Below are 18,373 nucleotides of genomic sequence, written 5' to 3' on the forward strand. Positions count from 1 at the left end.
TATACAAGTGTTTTCAACTTGCCTTGCTATTTCAAATACAGAATTTGTCCAAGCACGGAAACACTTTTACCAGTGCAGGGCTTGCCGGCTTGTGCTAATTTCAACCACTGAAAACCACAATCTGACTTGGATAAAAAGTGGAAACTCAATACAATTACTTCATAGTCTTCTGATACAATGTTTTTGCATATTTTATGTTAAAGTACAAAAAAAATAATTAATTTACGTACTATATGTGCAATATGAAAAAAACATGCATTCCAGAGGTCAGAATTAGCATGAGCCCCAGTGGTCGAAATTGGCACAAGCCCGCAAGCCTTGCACTGGTTACATGCTTTCAGGGCTTGCTGAAATTCTGGATTTTATATAGCAGGGCTTGTTAAGAATGTTGATGCCAAGCACTAGTGTCAGAATTCGGACTTGTTCAGTCTAATTTTGGTGACTGTGGCCCACAAGCCCTGTACTGGTAAAATGCCTTCCAGACTTGATCAAATTCTGGATTCTATATAGCAGGGCTTGCTCAAATAAATGATACCAATCACTAGAACAGGAATTCAGGCTTCTTCATTCAGAAGTGTAATTGCTATGGCTGGGTTTAAACCCCCTCTGGGACACATCATTCTCTTGGCCTTCAAACAGACTCCAGTGCTTGTTGAACCTACCAAAAGAACAAAATAAAGTGATTGATTGGTATAATGTTAATTCAGCGGTCAAAATTTGCACTTGACGGCCAAAAGAACAAAATAAAGTGATTGATTGATATAATGTTAATTTAGTGGTCGAAATTAGCACATGCCGGTCGAAATTAGCACATGCCGGCAAGCAAGCCTTGCCAGTGATTTTTCTGGGTGCTATTTACTTTCTTCTAAAGGATGTTTCCTATTGCAAAAAGTGTATATTTGCTATTATATTACCTTTTTTGACATGATACTGAATTTTTCTGAAAGTCGATTTTTTTTCTTTTTTGGAAGGCACTGAGGAGGTGAAAATAATTTTTCTAAAATAAATCATTGCTTGCACTGGTACAACGCTTTCTGGACTTGCTCAAATTCCGGATTTTCGAAGTAGGGTTGGCTGAATGTTTTTGATGCCAAGTGCTTCAGACTTGTTCATTCTAAAGTTAAATTTTGATGGCTGTGTTATGCTAAGTCGTCTGTACAATCCTGCTGAAGAGTCATTCGGTATATATATATATATAAATACAAAGAATTTGACCTGTTTATAAAATGCATTTTATACTTCTCACCAAGTCATTTATACTGCTCTGTATTGTTTCTACTTAATTCAGGGTTGAAATTCGGCCAAATTCGTAATGCCAAATGGTATACATTTTTTTCCGCTTAGTATAGAAAAAAAATAAAAGAAGAAAATTCATATGGGTTGAAAAGATATTTCAGCAAGAATCGAATTCCTTCAAAAATAAATGTTTTATTTTCACCCAGGGTGTGAAGTTCTACGAGTTTGTGATCAAAACAGCCGTCAAGAAAGCCAAGAGAGACGGCGGCAAACCCCAGATAGAGGCGGCCATCTTCTGTAGACTGGGCCACCTGCTCTTGCTGTTGGAACAGTATGAAAAAGGTTACCTGTCTGAATAAAAGCATGATTTATATTTGACACCTTTGGCCACAAGTAAAAGCACTTGTAAGGGCCGATAACTCTGACTTAAATACCGTCAAATTTTGCCCCATTATTGATACAATAAATAAATAATCCTGCTTTGGTTTCTTTCTTTTTAGAAAATTTAAGAGTTAATAGGTGTCATGTATGACAGAAATTTTATAATCAGTAATTGTTTTTTTGAAATTGACTGATAACAGCAGAAATTCGGTATCTTAGTTTTGGATTTTTATATAAACATTTAAACAGGAAGTAATAGTTACTCAATTCTTAGTAGAAAGAAAGAACGTATTGCATATGTTTAACGTACACATGTTTACTTTCAGAGAAGTGTAGCAATCCCTCCATGCACGGATTGTTATTGGACTCGTATTCTTGCAAAATGCGAGTGAAATTTGAATATTGCGAGTGACTTTTGCCAAAGCTTGAAAAACTTGAGTGGAATTTTTTAAAAAAAATTCTAATTAATTAAAAAGAATGTAGAGCACTTGATTGTCAACCTACATTATTCGATTATTGAAAACCAGTCAAATTATGTTTAGCTAATGTTTTAAAACCAACAATAGTTGTTATATAGTGTTTTTTTTTATCATTTTGCAGGTAAAGCATGAGAGACGCTCGCAATAATATGTATATTGTTTAATAAATAGTTAAATTCGTACCCTTTCATGTACAAGAGGTTTTGTATTACTGAAAACATGTGTTATAAATATTTTTTAGCAAATTACATTTTTTTTCATTTTTTTTTTAATACTGTAAGACAAACATGTCCAAACGTACTGTTAGATTTCTATTAATCATTTATTGTATATAAGGGAAGTACTGGTACCAAAATTTACTGTAAATAATAGGCCAGGACAGATTATACGCAGGGGAAAATATGGAGAAATAGCGGGTAAAAACTCAATACTGTTTAAGTACACAGGGAAAATATGAAACTGAAACAATTTCTTCCAAGTGCTTTAAATACATTCTCTAATATGCTGGCAATAATTTTAATCCTATTCTGGGGAGAATAACTGCTTACTTTTTACAGTAACATTAGAAAGATTTGAATATTGATTGCATTCGTCTGAACATTTTCAGATTACAAATAATTCCTGACATCAGAATTTTACAAAACATAAATTTGGCATTTCATCACAGTTTTGTATCATGGTTAATATCATATTACTGTCTTACAGCGTTGTCCGCCTACCAGAAGTACTACCAGCTGCACGAATGCCACTGGAAGGTCAGTATTAAAATAGTTTGGCGGATGTTACAAATTAAATCCCCTATCCTCCGCAGTCAGATCCCCCTGCCTACGCCAGTACATTATCCTCCAATCTGTGCTTTTGGTCAATATTAGATAACAAAATGAAGCCCTAAAGCTCCTGTACACCGGGGGGACAGATCCCCCTGCCCACGCCAGGAAATGGCACCACCAATCTGTGTTTTTGGTCAATATAAGAAAATGACAAAGCCCCAAAGCTCCTTATCTGTGGTCTAGAATAAAATAAGTTTCTTGAAAAGAAAAGAAAAAACTTTCAATTATATGCACATATGTTGTAAATAAAAGGGATATTAGCCAGATTTCCAGGTATATGCTGTCGGATTTTTACACAGGGGCTAAAACTAGAATTATTTACATTTTAGAGAAAACTTGACATTCATATATTGTTTAACTCTCAAGGGGCTATGACGTCAATGTTAGTTTCAATATTGTGCATGTGATTGGATTAGAGCTATGATTAACAGCTATGAATTTATACAGATACTAGTTGTTGATCTTTAACAATAATTACACAGCTGCAGATGATTTCATTTATTTTTAATGATAACTCAACAATGCCTGCACCCATGGCCCTCAAACTTGACTTGGAGGTTGGGCCTGACCAGTAGATGACCCCTATTGAGTTTGGGGGTCATTGGGCCAAAGGTCAAGGTCACATGTACCTTAAATGGTAAAAGGTTGTTCGAGTGATAACTCGACAATGCCTGCAACCATGGCCCTCAAACTTGACTTGGAGGTTGGGCCTGACCAGTAGATGACCCCTATTGATTTTGGGGCTCATCGGGCCAAAGGTCAAGGTCACATGTACCTTGAATGGTAAAAGGTTGTCCGAGTGATAACTCGACAATGCCTGCACCCATGGCCCTCAAACTTGAATTGGAGGTTGGGCCTGACCAGTAGCTGACCCCTATTGTTTTGGGGGGTCATCGGGCCAAAGGTCAAGGTCACATGTACCTTGAATGGTAAAAGGTTGTCTGAGTGATAACTCGACAATGCTTGCACCCATGGCCCTCAAACTTGAATTGGAGGTTGGGCCTGACCAGTAGCTGACCCCTATTGTTTTGGGGGGTCATCGGGCCAAAGGTCAAGGTCACAGTGACCTTGAATGGTAAAAGGTTGTCTGAGTAATAACTCAACAATGCCTGCACCCATGGCCAACAGACTTGACTCAGAGGTTGGGCCTGACCAGAAGATGGTCCCTATTGATTTTAGGGGTCATTGGGCCAAAGGTCAAGGTCACAGTGACTTTGAAAGATAAAAGGTTGTCTGAGTGATAACTCATCAATGCTTGCACCCATGGCCCTCAAACTCGAATTGTAGGGTGGCACTGACCAGAAGATGACACCTATTGATTTAAGGGGGTCAAGGTCACAGTGACCTTGAAAGCAAACTTGACAATTCCTGGACCTATTGTCATCAAACTTGACATGAAGGTAGGGCCTGACCAGTAGATGACCCCTTATGACTTTGGGGGTCATCGGGCCAAGGTCATGGTCACAGTAACCTTTAACACAAAAAAGTTAACCATTCTTCTCCTAGTGATATCTCAACAATGCCTGAACCTATGATCATCAAACTTGACATGGAAGTTGGGCCTGACCAGGAGATGACACTTATTGATTTTAGGAGTCATTGGGTCAAAGGTCAAGTTCACAGTGACCTTGAATGCGAAAATGTTTCAAGTGATAATTTTACAATGCCTGCACCCATGGCCCTCAAACTAGACTTGGAGGTTGGGCCTGACCAGTAGATGACCCCTATTGAGTTTGGGGGTCATTGGGCCAAAGGTCAAGGTCACATGTACCTTAAATGGTAAAAGGTTGTTCGAGTGATAACTCGACAATGCCTGCAACCATGGCCCTCAAACTTGACTTGGAGGTTGGGCCTGACCAGTAGATGACCCCTATTGATTTTGGGGCTCATCGGGCCAAAGGTCAAGGTCACATGTACCTTGAATGGTAAAAGGTTGTCCGAGTGATAACTCGACAATGCCTGCACCCATGGCCCTCAAACTTGAATTGGAGGTTGGGCCTGACCAGTAGCTGACCCCTATTGTTTTGGGGGGTCATCGGGCCAAAGGTCAAGGTCACATGTACCTTGAATGGTAAAAGGTTGTCCGAGTGATAACTCGACAATGCTTGCACCCATGGCCCTCAAACTTGAATTGGAGGTTGGGCCTGACCAGTAGCTGACCCCTATTGTTTTGGGGGGTCATCGGGCCAAAGGTCAAGGTCACAGTGACCTTGAATGGTAAAAGGTTGTCTGAGTAATAACTCAACAATGCCTGCACCCATGGCCAACAGACTTGACTCAGAGGTTGGGCCTGACCAGAAGATGGTCCCTATTGATTTTAGGGGTCATTGGGCCAAAGGTCAAGGTCACAGTGACTTTGAAAGATAAAAGGTTGTCCGAGTGATAACTCAACAATGCCTGCACCCATGGCCCTCAAACTTGACTTGGAGGTTGGGCCTGACCAGTAGATGACCCCTATTGATTTAAGGGGGTCAAGGTCACAGTGACCTTGAAAGCAAACTTGACAATTCCTGGACCTATTGTCATCAAACTTGACATGAAGGTAGGGCCTGACCAGTAGATGACCCCTTATGACTTTGGGGGTCATCGGGCCAAGGTCATGGTCACAGTAACCTTTAACACAAAAAAGTTAACCATTCTTCTCCTAGTGATATCTCAACAATGCCTGAACCTATGATCATCAAACTTGACATGGAAGTTGGGCCTGACCAGGAGATGACACTTATTGATTTTAGGAGTCATTGGGTCAAAGGTCAAGTTCACAGTGACCTTGAATGCGAAAATGTTTCAAGTGATAATTTTACAATGCCTGCACCCATGGCCCTCAAACTAGACTTGGTGTTGTGTCACCTGTAGATGACCCCTTATGATTTTAGGGGTCATCGGGTCAAAGGTCAAGGTAACAGTGACCTTGAACGAAAAAAAGTTGTCTGTGTGATTTCTTGTCAATGCCTGCACCCATGGCCCTCGAACTTGCCTTTTGATTTTTGGTGACCAGCTGATGACTCCTATGGATTTTGAGGTCATAGAGTCAAAGGTCATGGTCATAACACAATCTATCCTCAAACTTTGAATGGTCATAATCTCAAAACTGCCTCAACGGGATCCAATGTCAGTGACAAATCAGGTGTCATTTCGGTCCATGCATATTTCATTCAATTGTCCATATAATCCTGACAACATGGCGCTCAGGGAGGCATAATGTTTGACAAACATCTCTTGTTTTTATTTAGAATGTAAATAGAACGATTAATCTCATTATTTTGTGTTTTCAATTGCATTTCACATGAACATGCAAATTTGCTTGCTCTCCGCTTTCGTGTAGCATGAAAAATGTGATCAATCCGTAAATGTGATTTTTATTGAGTTATAGATGTTAAATATTCATGTATCACAGTCAGTATTACATGTACTTCAGTTTTAAGTTCCTTCAAAGCTGCACTCTCACAGATTTACCGTTTTGACAATTTTTTTTGTCTTGGAATGAGCCAATTTCTGCATAAATATCTGCAAACCAGTGATATAAGCCCATTAACAAAAGATCAGTTCGCAGATTTTCATATTTCCGTTTAAAAATTATTGTTTTATGGCTAACGGTTTAAGAAAAATGCATAAAATATCTTTTTTTTTTACTTAAATATGAAAATCTGCGATCCGATGTTTTGTCAGCAGTATTATATTATTGGTTTTCTTGCACTTTCGCATAAATTGGCTCGTCCGAAGACAAAAAATAAAACAGTGGTCAAAATCTTTAATCTGTGGAAGTGCAGCTGCTGCTTTAAAGGTTTCTGACAAAAATGGGTCGGCAGGAAGGGTCTTTTGTTTTAATCAGGCATGTTAAATTACTGTCAGAGGGCATTTTTCGTTGTCATATGGGACGAAAGAACTATTGAACTGTTTAGCACTGAAAAAAATTTAGTTGTGAAATTAGCAAATTCTGTATTTTGGACAAAACTCTAGGATACCGCATTTTTTTTTGAAAGTGTTTATTTTTTGGCCAGTAAAAGATTTGAGTTGGTGGCAAATAAATAGGGCCTGTCTGAGGTGATAAAAACAAATATTTTTTTTTTAGGCCTGAAAAGCTTATTTCAGGAAAATAAAGTCGATTAAAATCTTGTGTGTGACTGCGAGTGTCAGATTTCCTTCAGGAACTTAAAAAATCATATTATTTCCTTTCTATTATTAGAAAAATGTACACACCTCAGATAATATCAAATCATAACTGTTGTAAAATGAAGCTGAATATTGGTTGTATTATCTGTATTTCTTCTCTTTTTTTCTGAAAAGATATTTAGGTCTTTTCATTATAATTTCTGTTGTCAATTGGTCAGCGTTGGTAGTATTGACTTGTTATGTAACAGCCAAAGCGCCATTTACAGACATCAGGGAGACTTTAAGCCTTTTACCAGTCCTAATACTTTTAAATCTTTTTTATTTGTTGTTTATAGTAAATTTGACTTTTTTTTTAAAAGACCCACTGAAATTGGATAAGTGAGATGGGCTGGGCATAAGGCCTAAAAAATATATATTTGGTTCCAGTTATCCGACCCTACCTACGAAATAGGCTCCAACCCTTCCGTTTTTATTGTCAGTTAAAAAATTGAAAAACTAAAGGTCTTTTTTAAGTGCTTTTAAATATGTAGTTTACTGTTTAAAACCTGCCCTACCTATTTTTGAAAAGGATGTAACGCAAACCAAACCATTTTTTAGGCTTAGCCAGCATTGATTTAGTCCCAAGATTTGATTTCTTAAAATTATCAATTTTGGTCTATTCGGTAAAGCAAACAACCCATCCCAGGAAACCAAACGAAAGAAATTTTATAAAGACGGTTCCTTCTATTGTTTTTTTCGACCTTTTTAATATTAAAAAGATGTTTTAGATAGGGACGGTAAAATTTGTAAGTGCCTTCCGAGGGTGGGTTGTATGGAACAGCCAGTTTTATGTAAGAACAAATTTGTTATTATTTGAGAATGGCATTAAGTAATCTTCTGAAGAAATATTTATAGGTTTTTATAAACAGCTTATTAAAATACACACTAAACAAACAAACAAAAATCACATTTTTTTTTTAATCAGCAGACTATAAAAACGGTATCATCGGGCCTATTTGGTAGGTATGGTTGGGAAACCCAAACCAGAAGTGTTTTTATTTTAGACCTTTTGGAGGTACAGATGTAGAAACAGATGCAATTTCACATGTCTTTTGTCCATGTTTCAGAATGCACCATTCCTGTACGGCCTTGGATTTGTCTACTTCCATTTCAACGCATACCAACTGTAAGTCTTATGTAGAGTTAGGACTATAAGTAAGGATGAGAGGCGTGGTGTGGTAACGGTGTGAATTGAACATTAGTCAGTATAAAAATGAACACAGAGTTACGGATCTTTTTTTCATGTTTTGCCGTTTGTGTCATTTGAAGATAATTGAAGCTATGGCTGAAATCCTTCATTAAAACAGCCACCATTATTTTCCAGGAAAAAGAATGAGAGACTTCATATAAGTTTAAAAAGCTGCAGGCACAGTCTAGCTAAAATAAATGAATATTAAGTAACATCTTCCGACTGGTTTTCTAGCCTAAGGCACAAACGTAACAAGTGTGTCTTATAAGTTTGTTTGAATTTAATATGTCACAATGGTTGTAAGACATGTTCAACCACACACGACAATTCAATCTTGGCACAATGTAATGTGTGGATGTGGTCCTATAATGTCACCTTGGAAATAAGTAGTACCAGGAAGGAAACCGCCATTACGACCTGATAGACCCAGGCCACTTGAGCGTTGAGCAATTGTGTGAGTTAACGTGTCCTCGCTTACTGGACAACCATATATGATACCAGGACAAAATGTCTGGTTGCGGCATTTATGTCGTCATAGTTCAACAAAAAGCTGTGACAATACTTGTTAAACTTTGTTGCCTAGGTTGTGTGGAATGCTCTTTTACCGGTTAAACTTTGTTGCCTAGGTTGTGTGGAATGCTCTTTTACCGTGACTGTCCTCTTTTTTCGCAACTTTTTCATTTTTGCAAACGTCACATGCTGTAAATTTGCCACACCATTATTTTGTAACTATACCCCAAACCCCAGTAAAAACTGCCCTGCAGAGGCAAACTGTTTGTAAAATCCCTGGAAGGTAAAAACACAGCCCATTTCCCCGCTATCCCAAGTATATCCCAGGACCTGGGGTTGGGGGGGGGGGGTTACAATTGACTGGAGTGTTATTGGAACATTTTTTGCTATTAGCTTTTGTACTAAGTCCTCATGGACTTGCAAAGGAGTGAGCAAACTTGCAAGGTTATCAAATAAGTGTTGAACAAGCCAAATTCCAGGCAAATTTGGCACGGAATTGCACAAAAAAAATCATCTGGTCTAGACGTGGGAACAATAGCAGACATAACGACTCTGTTCTATTGTCTTCTGCCTGCCTTAAAATATCTCTTAGTGTTATAAAGTGTCTTAGACAGAATGCTGTGTTTTATTGCTTCCGAAGAATAGGTTGCTGTTATGTTAAGTGTTTGGTCAGGCTATAATTAATCTATATTGATGCATTCTGATTGTGGAATCTGGTTGACCATTTATCTGTCTGTTTTATATAAATTGCACAACAGCAGAAAGGAAGCTGGTAACAGAACTGAAAAAATGAACCATAAAGCTGCACTCTCACAGATATACCATTTTGACAACCTATTTCTTTTTGTCTTGAAATTAGCCAATTTTTGCGTAAATATCTGCAAACCAGTGATACAAGACTGCTGACAAAAGATGAGATCACAGATTTTCATATTTCCGTTTGAAAATTAATGTTTTATGGCTAAAAGCGTTAACAACGGTTTAAGAAAAATGCATAAAACATCAACTTTTGAATTTAAATATGTAAATCTGCGATCCGATTTTTGGTCAACAGGCTTATATTACTGGTTTCCATGCATTTTTGCAAAAATTGGCTTGTTCCAAGAAAAAAAAAAAAGTCAAAACGTTCTATCTTTGAGAGTGCAGCTTTAAGCAACAACAAATTGATGTTTTATTCATCAGATTTACTGCACCCTGTTTTTCAGAAAAAGCTTAGTTTTGTATTTCAAAATATCCGCCCATTTTTTTTTTTAAATTGCCCAAATATTCTTCCTGGTGAAGTCATTCTGCATCAAACAACACAAAAATGTCACTGACAACTTTCAGAAGGCTGGAACCGGTATATAAATGATTACTTTGTAGGGAATCTCATTTAACTTACACTTAAAATTGATAATAACATATAACATAACATAGTTGTTCAGGAATATAATTTTGTAAATAATAAATATATTCTCGAAAATATATGAAAACCATGGTTATGTTTTTAAAACAAAATGGATTTTATTTTTAGTATTTCACAAGCTTGAGCTAGTGTTTCTCGGTCGACGTCCGATGAAGTTAATATGTTAAGTTTGTGGCCCTTTAAAGACTTTTGATTACTGATCACATCCAACTTACAAACTGATTTCTAACACACTATTTGCCTTGAACTATAGGTTTGTACTATTACCAGTGTCTAGACATTGATTCATATGGGATGTATATTGATAGCATGACTTGTGAAATGTAGGTTGTTTTACAGTTTTTGTGACTTAACTGTATATTTGATACCTTAATGCACTTCACTTGTAGAAAACAAGATTTGATGGGCCTTAATGTGTTATCTTCATTATTAATTATTATTATCAACACATTTAAGGCATCACATCTACACATAAGGCATCACATCTACACATAAGGCGTCACATCTACACATAAGGTGTTATATTTACAATTAAAGCGTCAAATCTACTGAAAATATTTTTATAAATTACCTTTTTCATAAGTAATTTCCAGAAAAACAAGGGCGGTCGGTTATCTTATTATTGTCTGTATACAGAGTGTATGGATCTTTTAATTTAGCGGATTTTAAAAGTCTGCTGAGTGGGGGTATTCTTATTTAGCATGCAGCAGTCTCAAAAAGATTGTGCCCAGTGCTTTTAATTGGACAATTACGGTATATGTTCCTGATGTACACTGACCAATTTTATTTGGAGTTAGAGTGGCTTTATTTGTATTTATTTCCACTGTTCTGTCTTGTGACATTCAGGTTGTTTTTTACTTGTTCTTCTTTCATGAGAATGTGTCTTCCGACCTGAGAACGTGAGAGATTTTGTCTGGAATTAATTAATTTCAAGGAAATGTTGTTCAACATAAATGTTCTCTGTGGCTAGGTGTTTATATGTCCTTCATTAGCTGCTGGTCTGACACATTTCAATGGCCTCCAGAAATGGCCAAGTTCACAGAATGTAGGTTTATCAAGTGGGTTGTTCATTTCGTGTTAAAGGCAAGACTTAAGTTCGTGTGGTAATCATATTGTGTGAAAAAAAAGAAGTGATTTTGAAATGCAGAAATAGGCTTGCATGTGATGAGTTAAATTCATCAGAAATATGCCTTACAATTACTTGTCCTCTGTCACCGTTGCGTCTTGATGCAAATTTTTCTATTTTCAGCATTTCCTCATTTTTGGTGACAAAAGTTAAAAATTAAAATTGTTGCCTTAATTATATCTGATTAATACAAAGAATTATGTTTTGTATATATATAGAGTGATAGGGATACTCCTATTTCATACTGGTTTCCCTTTTTTTGTATCTTTGTATTGTCATCCCTGTAGACTGTAGGTTAGTTACCAGTGGGACAGCCCCTGGTAGCGGGGGATGGGGGGGGGAGGGGCAAGAACTGAAAATCTTTTTATTCTAATTTATCTTGCTACACTTCTTCCCTTGATGCAGAGTGATCTCGTCAGTGCTTGTGAAAGAACGTGCAGCAAGAACTATCCTTGGATGCATTTAGTTTTACCGATATTTCTCAAGGTTTGCTGGGACAATACTTGCAACAAAATGATCATGTATTGATTGCTGTATTGTAGGATTGTGTCTCTGTGCTTAATAATGGAATGCACTGTCTGACAGTGATCTGTGTAAAAAAAATTATAGTTGCTATTGGGTTTTATTAAATAGTTTCCAGTTGATTGTAGAGATTTATCAGTGAATTGTTTTTGGTGTTTCACTGTTTCAAACAGTGAAAATATCATTTTGATATTTTTCACTGGAATGAAATTTTAGCCCATTCTCACATCCTTACTAAATGTCAATGCCCGCTAGGTTAGGTCACGATTTAATAACGTCATTTCTGAAAGGACAATACGTTTGCATACAATTTCTGAAAAAAACCACAGTTAAATGATCTTTATAACCTATGTAGGCATATAACTATAAGAAAAATGGTATGTTTAAATATAAGATCGCAATATATTTCACTTCATGAACATGAAAAGTAAGTATTTTCACTGGTATCCACCCCACTCGTGAAATATATCTTCTGGTTCTCACTCGGTGAAATATATTACGATCTTACACTGAAACTAAAAATTATCCTTTATCAAAATAACAAATGGGTTTTGTTTTATTTTTACAAGAAAACTATTAAGAAGTTTCATTAATAATATAAGCCTTACAGACATTACATTTAGTTTTTGAAGAAAAACAATCTAATTTCATAACTTTTTTATTCACTTTTCATGACAAATCTGTCATGAATGTCTCGGATATCTAAATCATGGATTTTTCTTGAAAGTAATCTTTTAGAATCTATAATAGCATTTCAGATTTGAAAAAAATGGTTAAGCCATTTAAATGAAGTATTCCCACATAGAGCGTGTCATAAAAATAACATAGCTAATGTTCATCCATGTTCTTTGTTGTCTAGTTGAGGATTCATTCAGGTGGCAAGCAACTCAGTGTTCAATATTCTTAACCACATTTACCAATACCCCACTCGCCAATTGAGAAGAAAAAAACTCATCGTCATTTTCCCCCTTGATGGCCTCTTACTATGGGTTACGTGCTTAAAATCAGTCCGTTTTTAATGCATTGTCTTTATTTTCCCAATAACTGTAGACCAATTTTCATGCAAAAATACTACTGATGACAGATGGCTGTATTGTTCATAGTAAAAATCATAACTGAAATGAGATTTATGGAGAAAGGCAACTGTTTCTTTGTACAACTTGGCTCTCAAACAAAGAAAAAATCTTAACCAGTTGGTTTGCTATAATAGCTTGTGTAGTGGCTATATATAAACACACTGATACTTTGACCTTGTGACCCGTGGCCTACTTGTAAAGTTACAATGAATTGAGCTGAAGGTGTGTTTTTGTGTGTGTCTAAATCATCGTTAGTGCATTAACCCTTGTGTGGTTCTTTGTGTTTTTATTTTTATTTGTGAAAAAAAAAAATGTGAATTTTGTTTCAAATATTTTGGAGTTACATAATTTTTTTAAAGTTTTTGCTTACAATAAATTTCATGTTTTGATTGAGTGTGGTTTATTATTCCAATATTTTAGTGTGACTCTTCTCAAAAGCTGTACAAGTTTGGATTATATTCATGCAGTGTATGAATAAATACTTTAATATCAAAGCAAAGTGTTTAAAATTTCATGAATTCTCTGAATGAGCTACCAGTGGTGAAAAAACTTAGGCCTGGAATTAATCAATTATTCATAAATACCCAAGTGCAAATTTGTCTACCATCGAAAACTGCACTTTCTATTTTAAACCCCAGGTAAGTTTATAGAAAATCTGCTGATTCTGCAGTATTTGAAGAGTTTATTTAATCTATCTGGAGTCTTGTTTATAAGTCTGTTTGTAGATGATATTTCAAGTTGATCAGGTTATTCAGAAATAATGCCCTTCTTACTTATACTTCAATCATTTACTGTAGGCATTGTTTTTATTGGTATTTTAAGACTGTTTTTATAAACATTTGTAACATTGGTCCTGTCCAAACTTGAATATTGACAGGTAAACTTGTTTTGTTAATAAGAAATCTAGGCATTTATTTAGGCATTCATTTATGTTTGCATTATGTACACACATCCATCTGGTATTTTAAGAACTATGGTCATTATGCGTTGTTATAACGGTTTTCAATTCCTTCTGTTTCCAATTTCAGCATGCTCTGTTTCTTCAAGGTCGGCATATTCACTTAAATCTGAAACGTTCGAGTCCCAAAAAAACTTTGACAGAAAATAAAAATAAGTGAAATATCTGATAATATTTGCTAGTATAAAATCTTCAAGCTGTGACTGATATGGCTGATGAAAAATGAAGCAATAACCATTATTACCCATACATGATCATCACATTACATAAGCATGTTGAATTGATGAAATTTCTGAATAATTGCCTGCAGTAATGTTTTGTCTCGTGCCCTGGCTGCGCTTACCGCATGGTGTGTGATAAATTATGATGCAATTTTTCAAGCTGTAAGCAGAAAGAGTTGTGAGTTCTTATTTACAATAGTATCCCTATGTTGCTTTTAATTTGAATCTGGAATGATTTTTTGCTTGCTTGTCCACAACTTGGGTTGGTTTCACAAAAAAAATGAATGAAGAGAAAATACTTTGTCACGTGTATTTCTAAAAATTTACTATCGTAGATTTCTAGCAAAGTGCAGTGACTTAAGTTTTTTTGTTAAAACAGACCTTGGCCCATATGTCTTAGCTGTAAACCCACAGCTGCTTAATTAAGATAATGTGCAGAATGAATATGATGAATGTTCTTAATTTTTATTGATTCAAACATAGTTTAGGCAAAAAACTGGGTACGGTCTTAAATTTTTTCAATCTTAAGCCGTACGATCTCTGTCGGAGCTGATCCATGGTGGATCTAGGCTGGAATTAAAGCTATCACAGTAAAAATACAAAGAAATTATATAAATTAAAGACTTTAAATGATTTGATCCTAGGATCATGGATCAGTTGCACCCACATGGCCATGTTTGTTTCAGGAAAAGATATAATGTAATGGTTATCGCAATAATCGAATTCCACGGTCCTGGAATTTGGTGGTATCTTTTTAGTTTGGACAGAGAAGAAAGGAGGTTCCAAGTTTTTTGTTGTTGTTTTTTTTCCATTATCTGATATCACTGGCAATGTTACAGTAAAAAAAAACAACACCACAATGTTTGAAGTCACTTCCAGGGAGTAGAAAGAAAATTGTTTACTTTGGGTGTTACGGTGGCGTATAAGAGTTATTGCCCTTTAAAATTACCATTGGTGCCTGTATCAGAGTTATTAACAGTGTCAAAAATTCGAAATAACCCAACAGTTAACTTAACCCTTTACTTCATGTAAAACTAAGCCATATCAGGCTGCCAGTGTATGGCTTATCAGTTCAAATCAGTACCCCTACTTCATAGGAGATTGATTATTGGTTATTATTGGAATTTGACGCTCTTGTATTACAAACCTATTTTCTTAGTATTTCTTATGGTTTAATCAAGAAGTCATCAATGTAAAGTTTTAGAGAATTAAATTTCCAATCCAGTCATATAAATTTTATTTTGTTATCTAAATTATTTCCGCATGATATTCATAAACAAACAGTCTGCTTGCTTAGTTAATTCTGTTGTCTTCATTTCAAAATCTTTCACTCAGGAGATTATTATAATTCAAAATTTAACCCAGAGTTGTGGCCCATAAAAATTTCCTTTAAAAATGCTGCACGTTTGTATAGCAATTAATTTTTACACCAAATAGCTGAATGTTACTTAATGAGTTACCAGTTACTATTGGAGTCTCAATTATTTAGGTGCTTTTTGTCCCATGATTGGTACTTTAGCTAGACGGCAGACAGCAGACTGCATGTCAGAAATATTTAACAACATAAAAACACAGATGTTATAGTGTTTAAACTTATAAACACCACAATTTCCTTAGATTCTCAGAAGTGTTTTGGTCTTGACTGGCGTGACATCATATTTTTTTAACACGATTCGGTGGTTAATTATGCTTACTCCTCCAGGGAAAATGTGAAAACAGATTTCTTTAAGACAAAGATGGGAACTCACAGACATCCTTAATCTCAAGCGGAGATATTTACTTGTTGATAGTTCATGTTTTTCTAAAAAAATCTTAAGATATGAAAGGTCACGGTAATGACATGCTTTACACGTGTTTTACATAACTCTGTGGTGTGCTTGAACATGCTGGTTTTTTGTTTTTTTTTGTGAGTTTATAAAATCTTACATTTTTTGCTTGAAACAGAGAAGATAAGGTTGATTTGACATTGTCATTGCCATGATGTTTTGTTGTCATTGTTGGCATCTCTTCTTAGGGTTGCAAAACAAATTAAAGGGACTAGACACCAGATGATACAATTGCAAATTTTTTTTTTACATAAAACTGATAGAATCTTACTTACTGATGTATCTATCCCATAGCTAAAGACACATGTATCTTTTGCAGTTTTTGCATATTTTTCCAATTCTAAATTTACTTGGTTTGTCTACCACATAAATAAATACCAATAATTTAAAAATAGCATCATTATATGTATCTGTACTAATCATGTAATTTTCACATGCTAAATTTACACACTTTAAACTGGGAAACCGTCATGCGCTATTTTTAAACAGGTATTTTTAACTCAGTTGAGACATGAGGAAATAATTTATTTGCCCATTTTAAGACCATCAGGTGTGTAGTCCCTTTAAGACATGAAATTCAGTTATTGGAAGGCTGTTCACCTGTTTTTCGCGTGAAATTATGTCATACAAAAACATGTGTTTACAAGACAACTTGTAACCATTAATTGTACAATGGATATAAGTCACATGAGTCTTGCTTAAATGTTTGTTAGAGTTATGCCCCCTGATTTACAAAGAAATATAGGTCAAGCGTTGCTGTCCATTATCAGTGCCCTTGTTTTTCATTATCCTTCATTATTATATCTGTTAAACGTTCTCCTCAGATGTCATGACCATGTGCTCGAACCCACCTGATTGGCAATGCCGGGCAAAGCTTGTTTAAGTGTTTACCAGGGTTCGTTTCAATAAAGAAGTTCTTAGTCTTAGATTTTAGTCGTAAATTGAAATTATTTAATGTCATTTATTTGTTTAATATTTAGCTACATATTTTAGTGAGTAAGATTTGAGTAGGTATTAAAAATGAACACAATATTAAAGTGAGGAAATAAAAAAATTCAGTGTGTTGCTATTTGTGATGTTTATTGAGATTAAAGATTAATGAAATTAAGAATAAAATCCGTGAAATAGCCTTCAGAAATTTCTTCTCTGGAGTGTATCTTGAGAGAAATTCTATACGAGTTATGTAGCAGCTTTCGTGACAATAAAGCTAAAGAAAACCAGTTTTAAACTAAACTAAGAGCTTCAATGGAACAACTCCATAGAGCTTCAGGAAGAAAAAAAAATTGGGAAGAAAATTTAAGTCGGTTTCCTTGTTGAGACAACACGGAAGGTAGAGAAATATTTCAAGCTAGCAAATCTGTGTTCGACATCTTTGTTCGATGTCAGACATCCCTTTAGTAATGTTTATAAGGAGATTTATTCAAGTTATATATCCTTTTCGTGTAAGTGGTCTTTGTTCTTAAGCCTTTGTCTTTATTTCGGAACAAACACGCTTAATTTCCAGTTGAGTGTTTTTCAAAGGGGCTGAGATGAGTTGCATCTGTTCATTTTTGAAAAAAAATATTGAGGCTATTCAAAATTTGAAGAAAAAAAACCTTGCTATCAGCTGCATGACTCGGGCTCGATTCTTTGAAACATCCCTATAACAGAATTCAGCTAAGCGAACAATCTTTGTTTTGGTATGATTTATGTAATTTGTTTACATTTTTTAGGAGTGTATGGACTTGAAAAACGGAAATTACATTAAAAATAATGATGATGAAGTGATTTTTATTTAGTGAAATCAAGACTTAGTAAGAAATTTAGGCTAATGAATTAAACTTCCTAAGCGACCTTTCGAATTTGGTGCTTCAAGTGTCACATAAATATTATGATAAAAATGACAGTTTTATTGAAGTTTTTTTAGAAAAAAAAGTGCCTTTTAATTGCATGCGAAAATGCAGTTGTTGCAAATTTGTCCAAGCTCTAAGCTCCCTGATGTGTGGTTCAGCACGAGGCGTAAGGGCTAAAGTTGATACAAAGCAGAGTGAAAAATATCAAATTGATATTTTCACTGATTAAAACATTTCACATTTTAAAAGATTTAAATATGATTTTTTTCAGACAATTCTCAATAAAGCTATGGGGAAATTATACTATCTTTAAAACTGTTCCTAGAGAAACTCAGGACATTGACCCTTAATGATTACTTCAGTTAGTTGTGTGATCATTTTAGTGCCTTTCTATTTATACCTGGAAAGTTCAGTGTTTCAATGATTTGTGATCCAACAGTGAAAAATTATGGTTGATTCTTTTCTATGGCTAGAAAGGTCATTATCCTTGTATGGTATTACAGAAAGTGGATGAATTAGGCCACTCCTTTTTTATTTTTTGGTTTACAAGAACTTTTGGGAAAAATGTCCACCGGGCGGTCGAAAAAAAAAAAAAAAAAAAAAAAGGAAAAAAGTCACAAAACACACTCT

General features: G+C 35.3%; 1 protein-coding gene across 2 annotated transcripts in view; it reads left to right on the plus strand.

The window, feature by feature from the left end:
• The window catches only part of LOC128219717 (lysine-specific demethylase 6A-like), a 68,284-nt gene that overhangs the window by 3,010 nt on the left and 46,901 nt on the right, over positions 1 to 18,373 (plus strand). The window contains exons 3-5 of one of the 2 annotated variants that reach the window (XM_052927648.1): positions 1,443 to 1,578; positions 2,802 to 2,851; positions 8,146 to 8,204. In XM_052927648.1, coding sequence (XP_052783608.1) covers positions 1,443 to 1,578; positions 2,802 to 2,851; positions 8,146 to 8,204 — 245 coding nt within the window. Of the gene's footprint in view, positions 1 to 1,442; positions 1,579 to 2,801; positions 2,852 to 8,145; positions 8,205 to 13,128; positions 13,545 to 18,373 lie in introns of those variants that run through there. The other variant, XM_052927649.1, reaches the window with a different exon arrangement.

Source organism: Mya arenaria, chromosome 15 (genome assembly GCF_026914265.1).
Source record: "Mya arenaria isolate MELC-2E11 chromosome 15, ASM2691426v1".
Classification (NCBI taxonomy): Eukaryota; Metazoa; Mollusca; class Bivalvia; order Myida; family Myidae; genus Mya; species Mya arenaria.